We start from the raw sequence: 26463 nt of genomic DNA on the forward strand, positions 1-26463 counted from the left end.
ACAGGGGATTTCTGTTAAAGGCGTGACTCAAGGATAACTATCTTTTCTATATATTTTTCTGCCAAAGAAACATAAATTTTAAAAGAAAACTGCCACAAACATGTGATATTTTATACCCAGGTAGTAGAAAAAATTCAAAAGTGCACAAATTCCAATCCATTTCCCAATTTTCATTCTTTTACATTTTGCCCTTGCATCCGTATTAAAACTGTAAATAATCTGCGACACGCTGAAATGATTGGGACTTGGCAACAAGTGGGTTTCGCAATACCCTGAATTGTTCATCGATTGTTCGTCGTCCTGCCCCCACCGAGTGCCAGCGGCCGTTATCCTTGCGCCTGGCACATGTCAACATCGCTTTATATCCGTGTTGTGTTTGTTGCCACCTCTCCCATATATATACCAAGTAGTTTTGCCCCGATTTTCGCCCGGCGGTGGTTGCAAATAAACAAAAATCGTTATAATAATACGCCACGCTCGACTAGAGAACTGCGGGAGGGAAGGCATTTGTGCTGCCGAGTTTACCATATCCTGTGCGGTTGCTCTGCTTTTTTGCCAGCTCCTGTGTGTGTGCGCTCTGTGACGAAATTTGATTTGACATTGTTATCGCTGCGGTTATTTCCTCTGTTGGAGAAACATTGACAGTTTGCTTTCCGAATGACGACTGGCGACTAATTGAGGTTGCGACTGGGAAATGGCACTCACAGATTACCATGCTAGTTTTAAATATAAATTTCACAGCTCTACGGGTATTGGTTATTATTATAAATGGACTGATAACCAACGGATTTTAAAAGGTCTTGTTTTAGTTTTAATAGCAACTATAACAAAAATATCAAAAGTAATAACTAAAATGTTAAAAGCAAAGCATAAAATAAATCTTTTATATATCTTCACTGAACATTTGTTGAGTCTTGGTTTATTTTTGAAAACTTTTCTTAGCCCCGTAACTTATTTTTCTGTTCCGTTTTGGGTCCGCTGGAACTTTGTTATTTAAATTAACAATCTTTCCATCTCCTAGTCGATGCCGGACATTCCCCTGCCGCCTTTCATGTCCGTGGAACTTGACCCAAATTGCATTTTTACTCTCCTCCATTCCATTGCGCCAAAGTAATTTGGTTCCTTTCATTGGGCGTTCGTTCAGCAACAAAGTTTGCTTCTAAAAAGAAATCCTTGATAAATTGTCATAAAGCAGGGGAATTTTTATCAGTTTCAACGGTTTTTTGTGCAACCTTTCGCTGCACTCGTCGCAATGAAGCGATTTCCGCCCCGTCTCTGCCACCATCCCTGCGCTTAATACTTTATTACAACTTATTTCTGGCCAGATTGTGGGCCATGTTTTTAAGCCAGCGACCAGCGGTGGCCCGCGGCCAAGCCCCTGAACCGGGTCAAGACTGCTTGACCTTCTTTCGGAAGTGGGAAATGGAAAATGGGCCGAGTTGCCAAAGTTTCCCGGCCGGCCGCTTGTCATTTGCATCGATAAGCGTGCTGCCCAGTGCCATAACCATAATAACAATACGTTCACTAAGCCATATAATCGCGACCAATACACTGAGGGAAAATTTAAGATAGTTATGTTATATTATAAAGCAAAAAAAAAAATTTTTTCTTTCATATATAGTAATACATTTAAATTGTGACTTTTATTAATATTATAACTTGTATAACAAATAATACACTTTAAAAGCTATAAAGGGCAAGTAAAATACTATAAATTTCTTCGAATAAAATCATTTTTTTTGCAAACGAAACTTACAATTTCGAATAAAAATATACAGTAAGGGGTATATAATTATTTAGATAATTATTTAAAAAATATATATTATTTAAAATATATATATTTATATTTTTTGTATAAAACCAAACAGTTTTTACCATGATTTCCTGTTCTGACAACTATACAAGGATTTCATGGTTACTTTGCTAAATTCAAACTTGTTTATTTTTTTCTGTACAGAAACACAGAGTTTTTTGGGGGCAGGGGGCAAGCAATTTAAGTCCTAATGAGCAGAGCGGCAAACTCACTGGGAAGGTCAAGTCTTTGTCCGGCCGACCGATAAAAAATGATAAGCCCAAGTCAGCGGCCAAAGGCAAAGCCAGCCACAACAGCTGCTGTCACAGCAGGGGAAAGGTTAAGTTTTGGCCAAGTTTTAGTACACTGTTATACGGTAGAACAGCTTGTCTATGGGCCAAGTATTTGCATGCCGGGCGCGTTCGCGGGCCGAGCGCTTTTATGTGGCCATTTGGACGCCCTGAGCTGTTTTGATATTTTATTTCCATACATTTTTATGGGCTAGTAAGCAAATTGTCGGAGCGCGTGGGCCTGGGTCTGGGCCTGCCCGGAGGATTTAAGTCCATGTGCTGTGCACTGCAAGCCGATGATGGATTCGAAAGTGAAAAAGTGTAATTAATTTTAAAGCTTAGTTGTCAACCGGTTTCCGGTGGGGTGGGCATAGAGGTGGCAGCAGTGACTGGTGACTGGTAGCCGAATTCGGCAAATGATGGCAATGCTTTAGCCGCAAATTAAATTGAAAGCCTTCGCTGCGTTGCGTTGTGTAATCTCGGAAATAGGACTGAAACTCCGGGAAATCGAACGAACTGAACGACTGAACAACCTGCCAACTGCCGATTCATTGTGCGTCAAATTAATGACAAAGTAAAATCCACAAAGAAAAAAGGAAACGCCGAACACGACGCGGAGCGAGCAAAGTTTGCCAGCATGACAAAGAGCTTTACGAAAATGTGGAAAAGCGACGAGGCGTTGGAGCGAAAAGTCTACTATAGGTTACCCTGTTTGAAGGAAAACTATAGGCTAAAAACCACAAAATTAAAAGGTAGTTGCAGTTGGAAGAGTTTAGGCTGAAGCTCTTTTAAAGTCTGACTCTCTGAGAATTTTATATAAAGATAATGACTCCTTAGTTCGATGCCAAAATTATTCAAAACCTTCTTGGATAATGTTGCTGAACATTCCTATTTATCTTGCCACATGTATACATACATCTTACAAACATTAACCCTTTTTCCACTCAGAATTTAGGCTTCAAGAGACTGAATGGCCTAAACATCATTTATCGACCCAATACCTTTGCCAGCTCGCAAGAATGACCCCACAGGGTGTTGGCGGTTGCGATGCCGAAAACCCAAGAGTGGAAAAAACTTTCCGCACGCAGGCCGCAGAATGCGAGTGAGAGAAGCTGCAGAGTGCTGCTCGCTAGCATTATTCCAAAAATGTTTCAAAAGCACCCGGCAAACTAATCACGGATGCAATTCCACGCACCAGACCGCAGGAAAAAGGACCGCATGCACCATCATCCCAGCCCCCGAGGGAATCTGCTGCAGCTGAACGTCCGAGCATCCGAATTGGAATCAAAATCAAAACCAATTTTCTAATGGCGGCGTCCTGTGAAAATTTGGCAAATCCAATAAAATGTGCGAGGCGTAGGCGAGTAGGCGTGCGCATCCAATTGGAAAAATTGCAAAACAGTCTGGTCAATTTTCCTGTCCGAGTGTCGGCGGCATTGCAAGTGGCACGTGATGCTGGAAAAACAATGCCAAAGGGAAAATTGGAGTGGGGAAAATATCCCAGGGTAATGGATACAGTGTGGTCTGCATTTCCCGAAAACTGACAAAGTGGCTTTAAAGCTCTGATGCTTGTTGGCTCACCTTTTTCCGGAGATCTCTCGTTCAGCGTGTTTTCCCCAAAGATGCCCTGACCTTTAGTTAACTTTTCATAATCGATGAGCGGGCGAATCCCATACGGTGGGGAGGGGTGGCATTGGGCCAAGCCAACCCCCCAGACACCATAAAGGGTTTTCAACTTTGACCCTGCGCCTTTTTTATATTCTTACCCGCCACCCCCTGCCCCGCAGCAATATTAACAAGTGTGGCTGGCACAAAGTTTTGGCAGCCGAAAGTGGCTCAAGGAATATATTTTCTTTAGGCTCATCCCTCTCCCTTCTTTTTTTTTGGTTTCTTACGGTTTTCCTCTCATTTCCTCCGCCCACTGCCCCAGGGTGGCTGTGTGGGGGCGTGCCTGTGTGTGTTTGCGGGGCGAATGTGGTGCAAAAAGTGTTTTAAAATGAGGATAATGTAGAAACATTTTGCAAGGTGCGTGTAAATGGGTTAGCCTGCGTCTGTTTAAACAAAGGAGTTAGGAGCGTGTAGTCCCTGAAGAGTATGAAATAATAATGAACATAATGATATGAGGGAAAAAAGGTTAACTTAAAGTACACTCAAAACAGGTGAGATGCGAAAAGAATATCTTTAGCTCGTCTTTACGGAATTCAAATGTGCCGCCGAATTTCATAGCAAGCAGCTATGATGGGCAGCAAGCAGTGGTGGGCAGTAGTGTTACCAGCTGCCGTGGCAAAAAGAAACTGACGTTAAATGCTGACAAATTCAAGCTGGATTTCATAGTTGTGAAAATAAAAATAGCTATTTCTGATTGATTACTTTTGACTAAAATAGTAACAAAAATTCAAATAGAATAGAATGTGACCAGACCCTTGCATACCGGCACAGCCTTTCAAAGCGTTGAGGTATTTTCGCGAGACATTACCTACGGTCATACTGATGTGCAAAAACAAAACAATCCGGAAAAACAGCGTAAATTAAGACATTTTCTGTACTAAAAATGACACAGGACATGCTGCTCGGCAACGAGGAACCTAGCAAGAGCAAGGAAACCTTTCTGGAGAAGTTTTGCGTGCTGGCCAAGTCGGCAAATGGAGCCGCACTGCTGGACGTGATTCGCCAGGCTTTGGAAGCACCAAATGTCTTTGTTTTCGGCGAATTACTGGCAGAACCCAACGTTGCACAGGTTTGCCTTGTATAAACATTCAATTTGACATTATAATCTATCTGTGCAACCCAAAACAAAGCTAAAGGGTGGTCCGGATGCCAAATATCTGGAGACCCTCAACCTGTTCGCCTATGGAACATACAAGGAGTACCGCGCACAGCCTGAAAAGTTCATAGAACTCAGTCCCGCCATGCAGAAGAAGCTGCAGCACTTGACCATTGTCTCACTGGCCATTAAGGCCAAGAGCATTCCCTACGCTCTGCTGCTCAGCGAACTGGATATCGATAACGTGCGTCATTTGGAGGACATTATCATCGAAGCCATCTATGCAGGTGAGTGCGTTGAATTGAAAAGGGTTTTTATTGTTAGAGCTGCTTGAGAGGAACTGTTCTAATTTGTTGTTTGTTGTTTAATGATTTTAACTTGATTTTGAAAAGTAGTAACTATATTTAGCGTGGAATATAGTATCTGGAGAGCTCTCACAAAGATTGGCAGAAGTTAATCAAGAATTTAAAAAAGTTTTGAGGGTATTTTAGGTATTTTGAGTCACTTTAAGCCTAATAGGAAGCCAATTTCTGATGCATTCAACACTAGTTTGTATCTAAAGGCTCTCCGTAAGGGTATATTATTAAGAAAAAAACAACAAACTTGTGCTTTTGGGACATCGGGAATTGCTTTAAGTGTTCCCTATTTTTGAAGTACATGCACTCATTCTTTTTTAAGGGATTTCCGTGTACCACCATATATTGTTCCTTAACTTAAACTCAATCGAAGCAACAAAACTGACACATATGATTGTCAAAGCTGAGTGCGATAGACGCTCTCCACTTTGCCGTCTGTCCGACAAGTCACTCGATTTTACATTCTCCCTTTCTCTTTTTGCATAATTAAATCAAATGCTAATTTTTCTCCCGCTTCCCGCTGAGTCGTCTGCGACTCCTTCGTTCAATTAGCATTTTTGAGCGCTTCTGCATCCGCGCCCAGAGCCCAGCAGCTGTGAAAGCAGCTCCGCTCCCAGAGTCCCGTCTGGTTGGGCCCACGCCAAACCTAGCACCAACCACCCGCTTGGGGCAGTGCACTTGATTAGCCGGGACAGCTGGCGCATCCTGGCAAGCGAACACAATTGGGCCGAAGAGGCAGGCGGCCGGGTCCTGAGCCAGATTCATTAAGCGACTCGTTCCAATGCGCCACCAGTTGATTCTCCTCGCTCGTTCCCGCGGGTGAATCTGTTTTTGTTTTTTCTCGCCAGCCTTGGCGTCGTCAGCTGGATGAACACTTTTGCCTCGATGATTTCCTTTCTGAAATTGTGCCTCGCCGACCTTGCACAGTCGAACTTCCCTAATTGCCACATAAAAAAGTTGGCTGGCTATTGAGAGGGCTTTCGTTTAGAGCACTTTTATTTTTAAGTTGCCTTTTTTGTGGGTATTCAGATTAAAGAATATTAAACTCCGAGCTTGGAAGTACACTTGTGTTAAAGATGAAGATCAGGAATTAAAATTAACATAGTGAAGTTACTTTAAAACTTGCGTAAATGCTTTCAAATTGAAATTTAATTTTAGTCCAAAGATTATAAGGCAATGAAGAAGTCATTTCCGACCCCACAAACCTATATATTTGATCAGCATCGATAGCCGAGTCGATTTAGACATGTTCGGCAGAAAAAAGATGTGTCAATTTGTTTTTTAAATTTTTTAAGAGGTTACATCGTTTAAGTTTTCAAGAAATGCAATAATATTTACAATTTTTAAATTGTATATTTTATTACAGATTTGTTAGCCTAAAAAACAAGCATAGAAAATGTTTACAAATTAAAATTAATGCTAAAGATAAAGCTTAAGCTATGATATTTTCAAACTTTGTGTTTCCCAAAAAAGTGCTCATATAAGCATCGATTTCAACTCCCAAATTTTAACTGAAATTAAATGATTTGTTGGCTTTCCATTTCCTATTCAATCCTTTGATCAAATTGTGCAAACTACAAGCTTCCAAGTTGCCAAATGAGGGACTTGTGCCTACTATTTGTAGCTGATATTGTTAATGGCACGTTGTACACTGTTGTGCATCCTCTTGGCATCCTTGAATTCTCAGTCGAATCAATCATATTGCGCTGGCACTGGGAGCTGCATATTTTACACAATTTCCACTTGTACTTCCGGACTCGTTCTGCATATCTGCTCAAAGCCGTAAATCAAACGCAACACCCGGAAGCTGGGGCCCAAACATCGGGGAGCTGCGAACTGGCGAGCTGGCAAGCTGTGAGAGCGTGTAAGCATGCTCCTCAGCCCCGAATGTGGTGCTAAGCTGGTTCGTGCTGTTGATTTTTGAGCTTTAGCTTTAGATCTATGGCCAAAAGCGAAAACAAACAGAAGCAGGGCGGGGCAGAGAGCCCTTCAGGGGGAAATTTCGGTAAGTGTTGGGGTTTTAAGCGGCGCCCGACAAGTGTCCACTTGAAGTATAGAGCCAAACATGGCCGAAAACATATTTCAGGGCGGGGCCAGAAAGCAAATAGCGTTCAGCAGTTTTTAATGGACCCATCGCCGTCCATTATCCGAGCAAATAAAGTGACAACTCAACGCCATCTGTCCCATAAATAACATTTCCCCAGGAGCAGCATCTAGGACTTCGCCTCGAAATGGGGCTACCTGGCCACCTGGCCACCCTCCTCCTAATTGCTTTCCAAATCCAGGCGATGAACAGACAAATAAATTCCCTCCCGCACCAGCAAAGATTTATGTTATGATAGCCATCATTAGGGCATCACTGGGAGTGGCAGGGAGGCCAACTGCCAGATGCTGATGCCGATGCCGATGCTACTGCTCCTGATGGTGAGGTTGATGGTGATGCTGAAGCCCGGCGGAATGCGAAATCATTGCGTTCTATTAGGCGCCGTAATCTGACATCGCAATTTAATGTAGTTGCGCGGTGGAGCTGGAAACGGGGCCGCCATTAGCCGGCGGCAGGTGGAGAAGCTTCTTGTCCGCGATTCCAGGTCATCCCATTAGAGCATCATTTGTCTCGCGGGGCGTCGTCTGGGGCTGGGAATATGGTAATTAAATGCCTTCTATAATTGAAATTCGTTTGAAATTTATTTCGACTGGTTCCATTAGTGTCCTGGATCGTGATTGATTCGACTTAGAGTGCAGAAGCCTGGGAAAATTCAAGAGAATTATGTATACTCAGGGCTGATTTGAGAAATAATATCCTTAAATCAAGCAAGACTTGATTCAATTATAGTTTAGAAACCGGTGACAAGTTTTCAATTTTTAACACCTGACCTCGCCTGATTATTTTCTTCACCAAGTTTGTCCAAGTTCCGTGAAAGGAAAGGACAGTACGTGCGCCAGTAAGGCGGGAGAAAAATTCTATAGACATGCAGCTAGCGAGTTCGCCTGCATTCAGGAACGCATCCTCCAAGGATAACTAGCTGGGCTGTGCTAGCATTCCATTTCCAGATACGGCTCCCTGTCAGCTACGTGGTTTTTAATTTCCTTACAACTTCCAAAATATTTTCCCAGCTGCCTTGGAAAAAGTAGCAGGATTCAAAGAAGCCCAAGAAAATAAGCAAAACATTTTCATGAACCCCAGCAACGCACCCTTGGCGAGTTTTTCCTCTATTTCCACCCATCGGTTGCCAAGTGTGTGTAGGTTAGTCCTTTTTTTTTGGTATTTTTGTGTGTTGCAGAAAAAATTGCAGAATGTGTCGCGGAATGTGCCGGCTTTATTGTAGTTTTTCTTTCCTTTTTATTTGGGGGAGGCAACACAGTTCTTTAATTTCTTTTGTGTGTCAAAGGAAAGTTTCGCATAATTCAGGATGCTCAAAAGCGGCTCTCGTGGGGATTTACAATTCAGAAAGGGGCAGAAGTACGATTTGTGGCGTAGCTTATGGAAAAAAGGTTAAGCGCATTTCCACTTGTACATAACACTCTTTAACAAAAAATAAAAAACGGGGGAAAACCCTTTCGCAATCGGTTAATTAACAGGATACAGATTTTGGCTTTCAGGCGGCGGCGAAGCCCGTTTACCTAATTGAAAAACCGCTAACGCCGGCATTCTGGCCGCAAAGTTGCCTGCTCAAAAGCTCAATAGCAGCTCCGAGATAATTTCGGCGTACTTCCCCCCTACCAGGACTATCAGGACTCATCTCTCGCGCGCCCTCTTCTAGGACCCTTGGACTTCGTGCAGCTGCTGTTTCTGATTGCACCGTTTTCCGCGCCTGAGGCACTGCTGCACTACCAACTTGGCCCGGGAAAACTTTCCGAGGGCGCCGAATGCGTGGGTGTGTCGAGCACTTTGTCAGTTTTAGGTGAAAACTTTACCGCAGCTCTCTCTGCACTACCTCATATTGATGGCAGAAGTTTTCAGTCCGCTCACTTGCGGTCAACAGCGGAGTGGGTGTGGTGACCACTGTTGGCAGCTGTTGACTATAGAAACTACGGTTTATTAACAAAAACAATCATCAAATAAGGGGTCAAATAGTTGGACAGGATTAATATAGGTTCAAAGGGGATATCAAGTGCTTATACCAGAAGGATTACTTAGTATTTTAATTAAATTCACGTATAATAACTTTGATATGATTAATATCCAGCTATCTGGTCAAAACTATAAGGGTGACACGTCTCTTTCAACCAATTTGGTCCTCTGCCATTGTCCTTGCCTGCCGCTGTCGTTCAGTTTTTGTGTAAAATTTCAATTAATGTTATTTGGGCCAGGTAAGGGAACTGTCTGCAGAGTTGCCAAAGCTGTCAGAGGCAGGTGCACAAAACGAAAAGGATAGAGAGACTTTGGGACTTCTTCTTGAAAGGTTAAACAGCAAAAGCAAAGGCATATTAATGCAGATCTCTGAGTTAAAGGTACCTGCTATGACTGAAAGGACATCTCAGTTACGGATTTACTGGTCTCTGTTTTGGGTGGTCAGATTTGCGTGAAATTTCCATTGCTGAGCATGCATTTATTCAACGTTTTATCTCATGGAGACTCCGCGACCATTGGGTTTTCATCAGCAGTCCACAGAGCCACGGAACCACAGCCGTCGGCGGCTTGACATCGTCGCCTCGTGCCCGCCGGTCCGTGCATTCATCCTGCTGCTGCCCGTCAGCAGCTTTTTGCGCAATTTTGCGGGCAGCGGGAGCTGTAAGCATGATTGATTGCTCTGGCGTTGAATTTCACGCACGCGACAGCAGGCGCACAGATGGGTGAAAATACAAGACACATGTCAACGCCGCACGAATTTTACAGAAGCTGCGGCTTAGGCCGCAGACTGGAATGCGGAAATTCCGCCACGTTTTCCAATTCCAATTATTCCGACCCGCACTTGAAGGCGTCAAATCAATAAACATTTTTGCGGCAGCCCCTCGAGCTAATTAGAAAAGTGTTTGACAAATTGCCGAGCCAAATCGCAAGGAATTGAATCTCCGGGCGGAGATTCCCAGCATATTTGACTGAATATTTATGACTTAAAGAACCAAAGACGGTGTGCCATAAACACAGAAACTTGGTCCTGGGCCTGAGCAGCCGTTCAAGGACACAGGCGGTCGTAAAGTCAAAGGCAAAAAGTGCTCAAGGATTTAACTTGGGCCAAGTCACGGCCAAAAGTCTGGGGACTGTCACTTAGCTCAGCCCGGGAAAGTTTTGGGCCTGGGGCCATAGTTCACTCCCGGCTAGGGAGCAGCATTGCACATCCTGGGACCAGTCCACAATCCTGTCAGCATCGTATGAAGTCGCTTCCCCAAATCCGCCTGTTATAAATTCTAATCCCAGCAGAGCGACAACAACGGTATCAAAGTGTTTCGAACGATTTCAAATTAATTACCCAAACTACTCTAGCTGTCGACCGTCGTCTGTGTCGTCGCATCAAATTGCATTTGGCGGATTAGGCTCGATGGGCGGAATTTTAGTAATTGAGTCGGAGCCAAGCTGGAGCAGAAGCAGGAGCAGGAGTCAGGGAGCGTGGCTACAAAGCTAATCGCCCCTAAGCCACTCGACTCGGCTTACTGCGATGGCCGCAAATATATCCAAAACAAAAGTTTAAACGTTTGTTTCCGATTACACAACGGACGTGTCTCTGGCCACCGCAATGTTTTTGGTAACGTTTTAGGAATTTGCGGTGAGGGTTTTGGTGCGTATATATGTATTTATGGAACTGCAGCATCCATTTGCTTAATTGTTCCCATCTCCGGTGGTCTGTTTGTTTCTGCGCTCATCTAGCCATTTTCTAATCAGTTTAATTGATGGAGCGTTGGCTACGTTAACTTTTATGGATATCATTACCGGGGATTGATTGAGTATTTTTGGTTAAAAGCTGGAGGACAGGAGGAATTCTGTTGGGAATTTCGGAAATTTTTACAATTTAAAAAGCAAATTTAACTGGGTTGGTTTTATATTATTTGAGTAAAAATGTAATCAATCATTAAATCAAATAATTGTAAGTGGAATTTGGTTTTATTTAAAAACACCAGTATTTCGACATATGCTGCTATTATTTACTGAGAGCACTGACATTTTTCATATATTGATATTCCTGTCAGTTATTAGTGGCTTTTGCGACACCTATGCCGCTGAGCATAGGCAGGAGGCATAAACTTGTTGCTTCCAAAACTGCCACTTGAGGCAACACTTTGGTTAATTTCAGAGACTCTTCGTTCTGGGCAATTAGTCAGAAGAAATTTGACAAGTAAAACTCTAGAAAACTTCGTATTTTCTCGCCATTTTTTCTTTGGACAGACATTATTCATGGAAAGCTGTTCCAAAACACTCGCATTCTGGAGGTGGACTATGCTCAGGGGCGGGACATTCCGCCTGGCTACACCGGCCAGATCGTGGAGACCCTTCAGGCCTGGGTCAACTCTTGCGACAGCGTCTCAAACTGCATTGAAATGCAGATTAAATATGCCAATGCCGAGAAATCCAAGAGACTGCTGAACAAGGAGCGCGTAGAACAGGATGTAAGTTAAACTATAATCCATTTCTGAATATTATAATAAATTAAATGAATCCCCTTACAGCTCATTAATCTGAAGAAGGTGCTGAAGAGCCAGGCTTCGGACAGTGATGAGAGCATGCAAATAGACACCCATGGACCCGGCACGAGCGGTGGCTTGGGTTTGGGTCCCTCGGAGCTGCGCAAGAAGCCCTCCAAGCTGAGGAATCCACGCAGTTCGGCAGGTAAAAAAGGCGAAAAATCGCTTTGGGAAACGCAAACTGTTTAATTACAACCCTATTAATTATAAGACTGCTCATTAATTCCTTTTTTTCTCACCTGTCTGCCGTCCATTTCCTTTTTATTTCGTTTTCAGTCGGCTTGAAGTTCGGAAAGTGAGTGGTGGCTAGTCGAGCGGAGGAGGAAGAGAAGGAGGAGGAGCTGCCAGGAGCTGGTCCAAACGTGAGCAGCTGGAACTCTCGGTTGCTTGCCATGCCGCGCGGCACTTGATTGACCCGCCCATAACGCTCGACACTCGGAGAAACACTTCACCCAAATGTAATCGAAAACACAACTCATTTCTAATCAACAAACAAATGTCGGCTGTCCGCGAAATGGATTCCATAATTAGCATCAAATTGATCATTTACAAATAACAAATACAAAGCCTGTAATAATAGAAACTATGCATCAAAGCGCCTATTAATTAGTGTACTTATTTATCCATAACTGCGGGATTGTGCCGCCGCATAGTGTGTCCGTGTATCTGGTTGGCCTGTGGCAGTGCCGTCTTAAATGAGCATTTAATTATTGTCAAAATAGTTGGGGCGTAGACAAATGTTTATTCGGAACATGTGCACAAATCCAAACTGTGCGTGCTGCGGTCTGTCAGCACATATTTCTATTCATTTTATTTGTGGCCAATTACCTGCAGCAAATTGAATTCACTAATTCAACCTTTGATGGCCATTATTCTGGTCACTTTGGGTTGATGGGTTTTCGAAATATTTGCGTTGAATTATAGTGCCAGGTGGGGATTTCCCACAGTCTTACAATATGATTTTTATTAATTAATTAGAAGGACTCTGGAGTTGCTGTTCACTGCATAAAAGATATCATCAGCTGCACTTGGCCAGACTCTGCTCATTATAATTCTAAAGAACAGAAAAATCTGTGCACAAATATTAGAGAAGCAGATAAGTGTCGGGGGAAAAGTTATAGAGCACCGAAAGTGCGAACAATAAGCGATTTTGTTAATTGTGCAAAATACTTCCCCCATCAGCTGCAACATGTCTGCTGGCAATTACTTAATTACATTTCCAGTCATTGCTTTTCCAGAGTGAGAAAGCTAGCAGCAACCACAGCATATTTTCCGGCAAATGGAAACCGCATTATCGGGGAAAACTTACGAGCTGAGAACTCTTCATTTATATCATTTGAATGGTGGTGGAAGCAAAGATTTATTTAGACGCAGCTTTACATTTGAACATTAATTAGATGCAGTTGAAAATTATACTACATTCTGATTATCAAATAAAATGTATTCCTATTCTTTGTTAATTAAAATGACAAATATTTGTATAGATTCTTTACAGGTTAGACATTAGGAATCCTATTTTTTAAGTTTAAACTGCACTCCGGACCTCTTTTACTACGCCATCTGCTATATGTTGGAAGATGTGCCTTACCCCAAATGTTAAGTAAGTAGCGCTGTGGAATATTTAGAACTGGTTCCCAACCCGGTTCTCTCACTCATTTATTTGTTATTGCAAAATAAAAACAGTTTAACTTATTGTCGTAGCTGCTTGGCGACAAATTTCATCTTTATGGCTTTGATTTTGTGAGTTCGCGCTTTTTGGCATTCAATTTCTAATTTGATACCCATTTAATCTGCATTTGTAACCGGGTTCTCTAAAGACAAATTATCAAAAGTGTTCATGTTGCCTTTTCGACAGGGTCTATTAAAATCTGGGGCATATTAAATTTATGCTGAACAAGTTTTCTCGATCAGCTGTTGAGAAGGAAATTTATATGCAAAAATCTGATCAATCGAATTGAATTAAATTTAAAATAAAGGTCAAGGAAGTTTGTTGACTGATTATTAAATATATTATTATTATTCATTTCATATTAATATGTAAAGGTTAATGGACGCTGATTATATATTTTCGGGAACCTGAATTATATTATTAAGTCATTGCCTAAATTTTATAAATTTAATAAATAGACTATTTTTTATTTATAATTTGAGCTAATCCCTTACCTATTTGGAATGTGGATATGAGTTTTAAGAGCTTATCCTGTAAAAACATATTTATAATTTAAAAGTAAGTTAACTTGTGCCATGATTACATTGCTAAAAAACAAGTCCAATCCCTGTTTATGGAGTTAAATCAAACAGTAATCTGTTACCCCATATATGTGCCCCTCTTTTTATGAAATCAAAAAACAAGTTTCAACTTCGTTATTTACACCTAAATCGACTCATCTGGATGTCCTCTAATCCCATGCGGCTTTAATGCGCTAAAACGCTTAAAAAGCAAACTGAAAGCGAAATTCAAAAGCGTCAAAACGGGTTCAACGAGTTAAACAAAAAAATCCGTTACTCCCTTTGAGTGTCAAAGCCAAAAAAACAAGCCCACGTTCTGGTTACTGCCGTAAACAAATTGCATGTATTTGGAAAAATCAGTTAGAGGCTTAAACAACTAGGTCGTAAGGTATCCGGGGGACAGTCCGTGGTGCGATCCGCTGTCAATGGTGGCTTAGTGGTGGTACTCGGGTGCCGGGGGATGCGACTCCAGCCAGGCAACGGCGCGAGCGATGGCCTCCGGGATTGGTGGGGGAGTGGGGATCCAGGCTCCCGATGGCTGGTAACCGTTCTCGTCGGCCACGTACTTGATGTCCACATGCTCGCCCTCGGGCGAGATCCAGGCGAAGCTACCATGGATGTTGCCATGGACATCACCGCTGGCCGACTGCTGGATGCCGTTGGAGGTCTGCAGGCTGGAATCGAAACCATCGGCGCGAACGTCATCATGTCGGGCGACGACATCGGCGTGGACATCCTCAGAGCGGCCGGCAACATGTTCCAGGGCATGAGGCGACAGTGGGCTGGCCAGAGCCAGTCCCAGAACGGCGCAGAGCATCACCTGGTCGAAGGAGGAGGAAGGGATTATATAGCCAAGTCAGAGAGGGTCCTGCGAAACGGATTATCCAACTCACAAGCTTGAACATTTTGGCTGATTTCGGTCTGGTTGGTGGCGAACGTTGACTGATAACTGCCTTCGGTTCAGAGTGGCCTTTTATATCTTAGAACCGAACTGAAGCCAGGCCTTAACAAATCGATACATGGCTGCATTTTACTCCGGATCTGAGTAATGGGATGCGCCCGCACCGCACCCTCTATTTGGAGAACCGTCATGGCATTTGCCGAACAACGGGATAAGTACTATATATTATCGCTTAATAGATGCTAAAATGAAACACTCGCATCAATAAAGCCTGGGCAAACGGGTCGAGTGGCATCTCGAGCCCCAAAACGAGTTCAGCTCGAGTTCCTTCTCTCCTGTAACCCCTCTTCCTATAAATAAGTGGCTCAAATTGACATTGTCAAACCGTGAACCACTTTTGTAGTCATCACCACAACAATTCTTCTTCTCTCAAAATTCAATCGACTTTAAAAGATAATCAGCGGCTTCTTAGAGGAAATATCTTGTCGCCCATTAAGTTTTATTTATTTTCTACCACCTTTGCTATTTATTCTCTTTAGTATTTTACTGCGTTTTAGATAAGATATTTAAATAACTTTAATGTGAAACGCCCATCTTCTCTCTTTATATTATTACATTTTTAAGAGATGCAAAGAGTCAGTTTCATTTCAATTAAAAGAGAAGGAAAGTAGAATGTAGCGATTATAAATTAAAAATTTCATTGCAAATTCGAAATTATAGCGCACTTTTAAGAGATGTATATTTTTAATTTTAATTGTATGAGTCAAATCGCATAGTATTGAAGAAGATATATACATATATTTCTTGGACGTTGATGCACTAAGGTCAGTACATACAAGTGGCCCGTATGACACCAGGCACGTGCCTGTTTGGGTTAGGTGTTAGTAGGCGCGATGGAAAATATAGGACAGAATACGAGGAAAATTGACTACCGGCGTGCTGCCAGATTGTTAGCTTGCATGCTTACTAAGTATGTTAATATCAAAGATTTTAATTTGGGAAGGGAATCTACGTTAGAGATTAGTGTGTACAAATCATTATAATTTGCACATAACACTCTAAAAGGTTCATGCAGTTCAAAGGAGGTCCTACAGTGGCGCAACACTAATGGGATATAGGATCTAGTGGTTCTACATGGTACATGGAAATTAAGCTGACCCAACAAGTCAGCACTTTCCACATCACCATGGATAAGGTTAAAAATAAAGGTTATCCCTAGCATCGTTCTACGATTGGCTAAGGACGGCAAGTTTATTAATAGGAGTCTACTAGAGTAGGAAGGTAATCTTTGGTTTGCATCCCAATTTAAACCGCGTAGAGCGAAAAGTAAAAAGTTCTTTTGAACCGACTCAATGCGTTTACTATATATATATATATATATAAACGCTCAAAACTAAGACAAAAATCCATCAATTTCAATTCAAAGAGCTGTTGGGTCCTAGTTCTTATTAGGCTAATAAATCTGCGTATTCCATTTTACAATACAAAAAATCAGATTTTTTGTGAATTTTTGACAAGGTAAATATAGCATACATGGCGTATACTTAATGTGAAAACCCTTAAATTAAGTATACGCCATGTGTGTCTTAAAGAAGAATAGTTTAAACGTTTATAAATTTAGGTAGTTCGAGTCAAAGAGCAAGTTAAGTAATTAAATTTTCGAATCGAAATTTCAAAATACCTTGTTTTTGACAAATTAAGGATTAAAAAACTCATAATAAAGAAAATAGGGCATAAATTTAAATTATGAAAGCTGTTCTATGCTATTTTTGATTACGTTAACAAACTTGCAAACTTGAATTTTAAGTTTTAAAGTATAAAATATTTGTTCAATTTTTGACAATTTTGACGATGCAACCCCTTATAGAATTTTCCAAAAATTCTTAAAAATTGTTTTCCTCCAAACAAGGCCAGATCGACTCGTATTTTTATGCTGATCAAGAATATATATGATTTATATGGTCGGAAATGACTCCATCACTACATTTTAAGCTTCTGACTAAAATTATAGTATGATAAAGAAGTATAAAAATCCACATACATATATATAAAATCCCCACAAGAAACTTCAACCGTCAGAAAATTGAAAAGCAAATAATTTTCGTTACTTATGTAAGCATTTGCATGTATTTTGTTGAAAGTCAAGAAGTACAGCTAAACAACTAGGGGGATATGGGTCGAGAGAACAGTAGTCCGTGGAACGATCCGGGTTCAGGGCGAGGGGCCTTAGTGATGACGGGGATGCTCGGGGGCTTGGGGGTGAGCCTGGAGCCAGGCAAGGGCGCGGACAATGGCCTCTGGGATTGGTGGGGGAGTGGGGATCCAGGCTCCCGATGGCTGGTAACCGTTCTCATCGGCCACGTACTTGATGTCCACATGCTCGCCCTCGGGCGAGATCCAGGCGAAGCTACCATGGATGTTGCCATGGACATCACCGCTAGCGGACTGATCAATTCCGTTGGAGGTCTGCAGGTTGGAGTCGAAGCCATCGGCGCGGACATCCTCGGAGCGGTGCAGGACCTCGGCGTGGACATCATCGGAGCGGGAGACGGGGGCAACGGCGGTAGCCACTCCCACAACGGCAAGGATCATCACCTGGTTAGATAGGAATCATCATTAGTTGACCAATAGACTTCCATGCCACGCTGTGAGGTACTCACAAACTTGAACATTTTGGCTGATTTCTGTCTGGTCGAGAACGAACGTTGACTGATAACTGACTGTGGCCCCGGGCAGGCCTTTTATATGATTCTTGATCCAGTTGCTTCCCAAAAACGAATTACTTATATTTCTGGCCATTGCTAAGTTATCGGGTGCACAAAATGCTCATAATTATAATGCCAACAAAAGCCAGAGCCCATAAATTCGCCACTTGACACGGCCAGACAAAATGTCAAAAAACGAGTCTCTGCTGACTCTCGGAATTGAATCCGAAATGGAACATGCTTCAGCAGATTTTTTCGAGGGGCGGCTCCGTACTGGTTTTGGGGACTCCGAGACCATCGATGACGTTTCGTCTTAGACGGGACTTTTGCTGATTACCAAGTGTGGAAAGGGATGGTTTCATGGCAGATTTGTAGGGATTTTTATAGAAAATAATGAAGGTATTAGCTTATACGGAAATGCCAAGCGATTGGGGTAAATATTTTTTATTTCAACAAACAAATTTCCTATTCTTCAGTATAGGAATTTATAAAATATACATAACATAATCAATAATTGATTATTTTTAAGAGAAAGAAGCCTTTCAATATATAAGAAGCCACTGTATAATTTAAGCGTTCCCCCTTAAAGTTATCAAGCGGTTAAAGCTTTAAGCCAGAGTTGCGGACTTAAGTTATTTGTCCGTAAAATTAATGCCACCGGCACCAAAAACTAGGCTACAACCAACGCGATTAAGGTGCTAAAGGAAATTGAACTTTAAATTTATATCATATATATAAAACGATTAATTATCTCATGATTTATGTATGGACATTAAAGGTTAGCTTACATTTCCGTTAAGCACATCAACTAATTAGGGAAAAGTGTTCAAGTTTAAGTTCAAAATTATTAAATAATGTCGTATTCCACAGCCAGTCTTATAATATTTTTTAAAGTGAACTAATTTGCATGCAACATATGCAAAATACACAATGTGCCAGACGACTTTTATTGCTCACAGACGATGCCAAATCATCTTGACTTCATTAGAGACGCATATTGCATCAGCCTTAGTTTCGGGATGGGTTCTTAAACATATAAAAGCCGATATTTGTGGACATATTTTCACAAGTCTCTCAAGCTCTCTAGTCTGACAATCCAAAACAACATGTTCAAGATCGTAAGTATACCAAAGGAACCCAAGGATATTACGCCACCTAATCCTGGATTAATCTAGCTGCTCGTCTGCTCCCTTGCCGCCCTGGTGGCTGCCAATGCCAATGTTGAGGTCAAAGAGCTGGTCAACGAGGTGAATCCCGATGGCTTCGTGTCCAGATTGGCCTTGGACAACGGCGTTGCTGCCTCGTCCACCGGCGATGTGCACGGCAACATCGATGGCGTCTTTGAGTGGGTGTCCCCCGAGGGCGTCCATGTGCGAGTGGCCTACAAGGCCGACGAGAACGGATACCAACCCCAGAGCGATCTGCTGCCCACTCCTCCCCCCATTCCAGAGGCCATCGTCCGTGCTATTGCCTGGATTCAGGCTAATCCCAGCAAGAACTAAGACTCATGCCGCCGAAGAGGACCCACCACGACTTGGAACAGCTGCTTGGCTAGGATTACTTCCAGCTGCTGATTAGCACTAATGTTGTACTGAAGAGTTGTTATTAAAACTATAAATTTATAATTTGCAAGCTAAAAATCTTGGTGATGAATTAGTGTTTTTTTATTGAAAAGTTTAAGGGATATATAAATGGATGTCTTGCACTTGCTTTTGTGCTAAGTTCAATAACTGAAATTTGTACCTGATATTGTATATTCCATTACCCAACCTTTTTGTTTTAATTCAGATTTTAAATAAAACAGTGCGTATCCGCATTTTTTTTTTAAATTTTACTGCCCAAATAATTATGCTACAATTGAACACATGTGCAATATCTTCCGCACCATAAAAGTTGGCAATGGAATATTTAAGAGAGGTCGAACAGGCGGAAGTGCCAAAACATGGCGTTCTTTCGCTCTTCCGCTGCCAAATGTATTCCAAAACGACATTTAACGAGTTTTAAGTTTTATTTATAACACCAATTATATCACCATTTATAGCCGCACTTATAGCAAAAAGTCACAAAATATTGCGCATACGCACTGTTGTAATTAGTACTTTTAAATATTCAAAAAAAAAAAAATGTTAATAGCCAAATAAATTATTTTTTAAAAGTTATGCAACCTTTAATTTTAAAATCTAACCCTGGGCTTGTAAATATATAAAAGAAAGCAACGTTATAGGTTTTATTTGTTGGATTTCTTGTGGCATTTAACAATTCGGTCTTTGAATTTTATTAAATAATTTTTTTTTATTACTTGTATTGTTATTTTTAAAAAAGTTAATGAATTGACAAACTAATTACAAATTAACAAGTTCAATAAGATTTAATTTTTCTAAAAATAATCAAAGAGAATAATTAATGACCGTATGATCAGATCTAAGTCACAAAACGGTTATTGTTTGGATAATAATTAATAAGATTAGGCCACAAATGACTTCAATTCCCGACTGAAGCTGGCTTCAAACTTTCCAGAATGAGAGCTCGGCGCTGTGCGAAATCTTTTTAGAATAATTACGGTAGCAATTTGCATAGACCAGTGAAACAAAAAGATTGCAGCAGACGATTTTTATCGCCGGTGTGCGTTTCATTCGCAACCTGTCCGCAAAAACCCAAAAGAGGCATATGCTGTCCGAAATGTTAATTAAAAACGGGTTGCATGAGATTCGGGTCTCAGCTTGGGCCTGGGTCTTGGAACTGGGTATGACTTGGGCGTATAAAAGGCGAGACTCGCTCCCGATTTGGTATCAGTCTCACGAGTTCTCTAGTCTGACAATCAAATCCAATCAGAATGTTCAAGATCGTAAGTAACCCGTGAGAAGCGGAAATAGATATAGATAGATATATTATCCTGGACTATCCGTAGCTGCTTATCTGCGCCCTCGCCGCCCTGGTGGTCGCCAACGAGGATCCCGAGGTCAAGGAGCTGGTCAATGATGTGAGCCACGACGGTTTTGTGAGCAAGCTGGCCCTGGCCAACGGCGTGGTTTCCTCGGCCACCGGCGATGTGCACGGCAACATTGATGGTATCTTTGAGTGGGTTTCCCCCGAGGGTCAGCATGTCCGCGTAGCCTACAAGGCCGACGAGAACGGATACCAGCCCCAGAGCGATCTGCTGCCCACTCCTCCCCCAATCCCAGATGCCATCGTCCGTGCCATCGCCTACATCCAGGCCCACCCTAGCAAGGAATAAGCCACCCGTTCGACCCAGGATTCCACTACGAAACGGAGGACTTGTCCTCCAAAACTTAGAATTTAAACAGCATGCTAACTAAACAAGTTTGACTATCGAATTGATTAATAAATCCGATATTCTATGGCAAAACAATTTAATTACTCCGAAATGTTGATATACAAATTGTGGGCACGCTGATTTATTTGGAGTAAGCTAAAGCAATCTGTTCCAGGTTGTCACGCTCTTGTTGGATGATTCCTGATCGATGTCCGATCCCACAACAAACTGGTTTAGTTAGCAATTTATCAGGTAACAACAAAGAAAAAGATTGCATATTGTTCATTATCCTCATTATTTGTGAGTGAACTTGGTTAATTTTGGAAAGAAGTGATGCGGTCAAAAACAGGCTAAGGTTACAAATGACACAATAATATTGAGCCTTATACCCGTAAGTTTACTTTTACTGTGAAGTTATTTTTAATATTACCCATTTGTCTTGTATATATATTTATTTGATTTAGTCAGGTACCCGGCTTTCATTTACCCAAGTTCATTCGTATAATGATAATTTCCATTATGCTGCTGGGTTACATTAATCACAGTTTTAATAGACGCTGCGGGAAAACAGATCGGATCGGAGCATCACTTGCCGCTGAATAAATGTTATTGAAATATATTGACACATCTCTTTTTTACCAGACAATAAATCGGTGCTTCTCCAATTCAAAGATTATTTAGCAATTTTATCGAAAGTGATCTGCCACTGTTTTTTATAGGTTGTGGGAATTTAAGTGTCTTATGCAATAAAATAAAAACGAAACTGGTGATCGTCTGCTCCAAATGAAAATTAATTAGCAGCGAATACGCAAACATATGCTAATCAATATTATTATTTCCAAAGTCAACTTTGATAATTTGCGGGGAAATAATGATGTGAACTATGCGAAACAGGTTCTGGTTGGTCAGCTAAATTTGATCTATCCAGAATGGCTTACTGCGAATTTTAAGAAAAGTCGTAAACTAAGAGGTCAGATGAATCGTATATACAATTGTATATATTTTTCTCGAATACTACAAAGCTGAAAATAAATTATAGTTTTCGTAAGTCAAGCAGCGTTCACTTCTTCTTTGAGTTCAACGCTTTCTCAGCCTGATCTGAATGCCATTTTCTGACTTGAGGGTAACTCTGATATTCAGAATTGGATCGTATTCACTTTGGGGTGTACAATCCACGCGGGAGTGATCATTAATACCAGGTGGAAGTCCATCGACAGCGGGAAGGATTTCAAAGCGACGCAGCAATTGCGACAGTAGAGCCTTCATTTGATACATGGCGAACTTTTCAGCTAAAAAATAATTAAAACAAGAAAGTAAATTAATATCGGAATTGATAATATAATATTATTAAAAAACTTAAAAAAAAAAAATTGCAAAAATGTATTATCCTTCCTACATGCCTAGAAAGATTCGCCTGTTTATGCTGATCAAGAATATATGTATATGAGTTATGGGGTCGGAAATGACTCCTTCACTAAATTTCAAGCTTTTGACTAAAATTTTATTGTTAGAATAATGTTATAATTCTTGAATCCTCTTGAAAACTTACCAATGCAACGCCTTGGTCCTGCGCTGAACGGAACGCTCTTAAAGGCCTCGATTCCCTTATTCGAATTAGCCTTCTCGAATCTTTCTGGTCGGAAAACGCACGGCTCATCAAAGTATTTTTCGTTGTAGCCCATGGCAATAAGGCACATGATCACTGTGGTGCGTTTGGCTATCTTCGTGCCATCTGAAAGAGGTAAATCTTAGATACAGAATGATTTTCGAGAATATATAATCCAGATTGACTCACTGATATCGATGGGTTTGCGATTGGTTCGAGCAATCAAAGGCACTGAAGGATATAGACGCAGTGTTTCGAGGATAATCAGCTCCAGGTAGTACATTTGATCCAAACGGCCCAGGTCCGCATCTCCGCATACATTGGTGCCAAAGATGCGTTGCTGCTCCTCAAAGGCCTTGCGCTGAATTTCAGGATGTCGAGAGAGGGTGTACAGCGTGAAGGATATGGCTGCGGCCACAGGATCATGACCCTGATTTATGGATTGCGAATTTTAAATTATTTAAATTATAAATTAATAGTTTCTTAATTCACCGTAAATATAAATGTTGATATTTCTTCGATAATTTCGCGTTCCTTGAGGGCTCGCCCATCAAGTTTGGCAGCCAGCAAGACATCAAGGAAGGGCTTGTTGAGTGACTCGACCTTCTGAGCCGCAGTCTCCTTTGCCAATTGGTGGCGACGTTGTGTGATAATCTGAAAAGTTTATTATATATAACAATTAAGAAGAATTTCCAATGGTTTCCCTATAAACTTCAAACTCACTCGATTCAACTCGCTTCTGACCAAGGACAGAGCCTTGCGCTGCTTCATGTAGTACGAGGTGAGCCTGAACAGTGCATCGAATCGTTTGACGATGCTAAAGGTGCGCTCCTGAACCACATCACACAGACTAAAAGTCAAAGAAAAATGTAATAACTTAATCACACTCGCAGGTCTGTGGTTTTGCTGAACTTACTCCTTGATGGCACCATGCAAATCCGATGGCTCTCCGTTCAGCGAGCTGCTGGCCTGGCCGGTGGCGTTTTCTGTGGGAAATGGATGACGTTAGAAAGTCACTGGTTAAATCCGGCCAAATGAACCTGAACGAATCGCAAAAATTCTCAATAAATTACCGCCGGTTAACAGGGAAATTCTTCAAATCATCCAGCGCGCCCCTCCTTTTCAGAAAAGTATGTTGTAGCGACGCGACGAGGGCAAGTACCTCCTCGACCACGAAACGAAACGAAACTTTTCCGCCCGCACAATCTGCGGCACTTGTAGCCATTTTCTATGCAATAAATCTTATTTATAAAACGCTCATAATAAATTACAAAAAAGAAACGAGCGAAACCGCCCGAAGTGCGAAACTCGGACCCCGAAAAACGACAAGACAAATGTGTAAAGTTTCGCGGTCGTACACGGAGGAAATACAAAATCTGTTAGATAAATAATTTAGTAAAATATTAAACTTATTGAAAAGATATTTTCTCTATTGTTGAAGTAAATATTTTTAAATAGTTTAAGGAGTTTACCTATCAAAAGCTATTCTTTCATTTAAAATCAAGTTTAAAGCATGCTTCACAACCATGAGCTAAAACTAGAATAGAAACACTACTTCGTTTTTCATTCTTTGTGAAACCTTACCTATGTATATGTTTAAGAATATTTAAATCGTTATGGTGTTTAAGTTGTTAATTTAAAGTTTTTTCCAGTGCATTTAGAACTTGTTTGTCCAAAAGAATACGCTCCAGGCTGTTGTTCATCTGCGCGTAGCTTTGGGTTCAATGAATGAATCGACTAGCACTCACCACACACAATATCCAGGGTGCACTTGGCCACCAGGTCCTGGGCATCGAACATGTCCTGCGACTCCGCCAGTTTGTCCAACTTCTGGGCAAACTCCACGCCCGTGCGGTGAACCACCCGCAGGTAACCCTCGATGGCCGGACGCTCGAAGGCGGGCATGTAGAGCTTCTGGTGTTTTAGCCAGCGGGCACCGGAACTGGTGAGCAGGCCGTCGCCCAGCCAGGGTCGCAGGAAGGAGTACAGGTGCTCCTTGTACAGCAGAGATGAGCTCGACAGGATGTTCTACCCGAAACAAAACACAATAAACTGCTTGAAGTGGGATTTCAAGGGTGGGGTCATGGGGCACACTCACCTGGATTTCCGCCGGATCACTCAGCATCATGTGGTATTGAAGGAAGACCAGGGAGCGGAATCCCTGAAAGTCATATTTTCGACAATACTGAAGGACCTTCTTGGGGTACTCTGTATGGGAGAGGTGGGATATAGCAGAGAATTTGGTTAGCAACGCCCACTTTAATAACCTGACTGCAACTTCTCCACGTTTACAGAGCACTACAACAGCTTACTGTTGGCCGAAAAATGCAATTTCAAGTTAACTCTCGGAAGTTGCAATCGACTGCAAAGCCTCATTGCAGAAGCTGATGTCCCATATATCCATTTAAAGTTGAGATTCGGCTACTTCACTTGTTTGTTTTCATTCTGAAGGACTTGGAACTCAATTTGGGGTTGGGAAAGCTGGGCTGGGAAATTCCATTTAATTAATAGTCGCTCTGCGAGAAGAGCTGAGCGGTCTCTGGGGACAGGTTGGGCTTTTTTGGTATTAGTTTCTGGACATAAGCTAATTTCACTGAGAACCTTAATCAATTTTATCTAATTTTTATTTTGGGAGCTATAAAAGTTAATTAATAATAAATATTAATTAGAAATGCGGCTTAGAACATTAAATTTAATTGAATTATTTAAAAATTTTGAATTTTATTCGTTTACACTCACTTTAAAGGTTTTTCAAAATTAAGACAGTTATTACAATTATAAAAAAATTGCTTAAAATAAAGCAATAAACCAATTGTCCTTTTAGTAAAATGTATTGTAGTTTTGTATGGTTGTGACCTTTGAACTGACACCACAAAATTGTAAACACAATACAAAACATGAAATCTCTGTTTCTGACTATGATAATGCGCCCCCTAGGCTGACCTACGATGGCAATAAAATAATAACAAAAACACAATGCCCGCTTATGCTATCCAGAACCATCCGAGCATGGACGAAGTATGGCCTCATCGACAAATACAGTGCACCATAGTTTTCCCCTGGCCATGGCCATTGTGCATTTGAAATGATTACTTTGGTCACATGAGGAGTGCGGAGTGGGAGTGGGATGGGAAGGGATAAGGGGGAAAAACAAGACCGAATTTATTCAACTGTGCAAAAAGAAAGCACTGGGGAAATGCTCTCAGAACCTGATGAAACTTGTAGCAAATATTACAATAAGTAAATCGGGGAATTCAGATGCACAACTCGAGATGAAATCCAAATGTGCAGCTCGATGCCTGCGGGAATCGAATGCATTGAATCACAGCAAACATAAGCATGAGTACTTATGTACATAAATTGGAACATGTTCGTGGCACAATGGATACTCCTGCTTCTACGGGAATTGATCAGACAAATGGCTTTTGTATCGAGCTTTCAAGAGTTCATAAATATAGGCAGGGGTGTGTACTCACCGTCTGGCTTGAGGCCGAACTGAAAGAGGTTCCCCACAAAGGGATAAGGTGTGGGTCCCGGAATCATCTCCATTATCCCGGCCATATGGTCTATGTAGTTGAAGATCTTCACGCCCTTGAACACCAAAATGGTGGCCAAAATTATGCCAATCGCTATCAGGAACATGGTGCACTCCAACTGTTTTCGTTCACTATTCTATCCCGACTGGTTTGGGCCAAGAACTTAAGTAGATTATTATTACTGGGCAATTTCATAGCCGATAACCCCATCGATAGCTTATCTAGTGCAGCTTTTTGCTTGTATTTTTATTTTGTGTTTGCGAATCGGCAATCGATACAAATAACATTATCAATCCAGCAATTAACATACGTTTTATTGAGTGTCGCCGCTAATAATTGATAAATGCAATTATATTGGGCTACTACTTCTGCCTGCTGGAAAGCAATTAATT

The 26463-nt window shown here is 41.5% G+C and overlaps 6 protein-coding genes across 6 annotated transcripts; 3 read left to right on the plus strand and 3 right to left on the minus strand.

Annotated features, from left to right (window-relative positions):
• The first annotated feature begins 2667 nt into the window (after positions 1 to 2667).
• CSN7 (COP9 signalosome subunit 7) lies at positions 2668 to 12403 on the plus strand. Its single transcript, XM_020962371.2, has 5 exons — positions 2668 to 4819; positions 4881 to 5133; positions 11525 to 11745; positions 11806 to 11965; positions 12097 to 12403. The coding sequence occupies exons 1-5, from the start codon at positions 4634 to 4636 to the stop codon at positions 12117 to 12119; spliced, it is 843 nt and encodes a 280-aa protein (XP_020818030.1). The 5' UTR covers positions 2668 to 4633; the 3' UTR covers positions 12120 to 12403.
• A 1960-nt stretch (positions 12404 to 14363) lies between these two features.
• LOC110180657 (larval cuticle protein 1-like) lies at positions 14364 to 14990 on the minus strand. Its single transcript, XM_086830328.1, has one exon. It carries the CDS (start codon positions 14864 to 14866, stop codon positions 14483 to 14485), a length of 384 nt encoding a protein of 127 aa, XP_086686454.1. The 5' UTR covers positions 14867 to 14990; the 3' UTR covers positions 14364 to 14482.
• A 2186-nt stretch (positions 14991 to 17176) lies between these two features.
• On the minus strand, positions 17177 to 17622 carry LOC110180198 (larval cuticle protein 2). Its single transcript, XM_020947855.2, has 2 exons — positions 17611 to 17622; positions 17177 to 17545 (listed from the first exon to the last, which is right to left on the minus strand). The coding sequence occupies exons 1-2, from the start codon at positions 17620 to 17622 to the stop codon at positions 17177 to 17179; spliced, it is 381 nt and encodes a 126-aa protein (XP_020803514.1).
• A 903-nt stretch (positions 17623 to 18525) lies between these two features.
• On the plus strand, positions 18526 to 19295 carry LOC110180242 (larval cuticle protein 3). Its single transcript, XM_020947900.2, has 2 exons — positions 18526 to 18773; positions 18831 to 19295. The coding sequence occupies exons 1-2, from the start codon at positions 18762 to 18764 to the stop codon at positions 19155 to 19157; spliced, it is 339 nt and encodes a 112-aa protein (XP_020803559.1). The 5' UTR covers positions 18526 to 18761; the 3' UTR covers positions 19158 to 19295.
• Positions 19296 to 20453: 1158 nt separating this feature from the next.
• On the plus strand, positions 20454 to 20938 carry LOC110176216 (larval cuticle protein 4). Its single transcript, XM_020942495.2, has 2 exons — positions 20454 to 20500; positions 20564 to 20938. Exons 1-2 carry the CDS (start codon positions 20489 to 20491, stop codon positions 20888 to 20890), a joined length of 339 nt encoding a protein of 112 aa, XP_020798154.2. The 5' UTR covers positions 20454 to 20488; the 3' UTR covers positions 20891 to 20938.
• A 955-nt stretch (positions 20939 to 21893) lies between these two features.
• Positions 21894 to 26232, minus strand: Cyp4ad1 (Cytochrome P450 4ad1). Its single transcript, XM_020942456.2, has 9 exons — positions 26012 to 26232; positions 24634 to 24743; positions 24284 to 24563; positions 23452 to 23521; positions 23259 to 23385; positions 23028 to 23189; positions 22725 to 22965; positions 22479 to 22661; positions 21894 to 22218 (listed from the first exon to the last, which is right to left on the minus strand). The coding sequence occupies exons 1-9, from the start codon at positions 26175 to 26177 to the stop codon at positions 22007 to 22009; spliced, it is 1551 nt and encodes a 516-aa protein (XP_020798115.2). The 5' UTR covers positions 26178 to 26232; the 3' UTR covers positions 21894 to 22006.
• Between the last annotated feature and the right edge of the window lie 231 nt (positions 26233 to 26463).

Source organism: Drosophila serrata, unplaced genomic scaffold, assembly GCF_035046125.1.
Source record: "Drosophila serrata isolate PLE 108 unplaced genomic scaffold, ASM3504612v1 contig_240, whole genome shotgun sequence".
Taxonomy (NCBI): domain Eukaryota; kingdom Metazoa; phylum Arthropoda; class Insecta; order Diptera; family Drosophilidae; genus Drosophila; species Drosophila serrata.

Excerpts from the sequence above, each read along its gene's own strand:
- CSN7 (XM_020962371.2), top strand. The coding sequence starts at position 4,634 with ATGACACAGGACATGCTGCTCGGCAACGAGGAACCTAGCAAGAGCAAG. Across the intron at positions 5,134-11,524 it reads CATCGAAGCCATCTATGCAG|ACATTATTCATGGAAAGCTG; the intron begins GTGAGTGCGTTG and ends TTCTTTGGACAG. Across the intron at positions 11,966-12,096 it reads GAATCCACGCAGTTCGGCAG|TCGGCTTGAAGTTCGGAAAG; the intron begins GTAAAAAAGGCG and ends TTTCGTTTTCAG.
- LOC110180657 (XM_086830328.1), bottom strand. The coding sequence starts at position 14,866 with ATGCTCTGCGCCGTTCTGGGACTGGCTCTGGCCAGCCCACTGTCGCCT.
- Cyp4ad1 (XM_020942456.2), bottom strand. The coding sequence starts at position 26,177 with ATGTTCCTGATAGCGATTGGCATAATTTTGGCCACCATTTTGGTGTTC. Across the intron at positions 24,744-26,011 it reads GTTCGGCCTCAAGCCAGACG|AGTACCCCAAGAAGGTCCTT; the intron begins GTGAGTACACAC and ends TCTCCCATACAG. Across the intron at positions 23,190-23,258 it reads TCAGAAGCGAGTTGAATCGA|ATTATCACACAACGTCGCCA; the intron begins GTGAGTTTGAAG and ends TAAACTTTTCAG.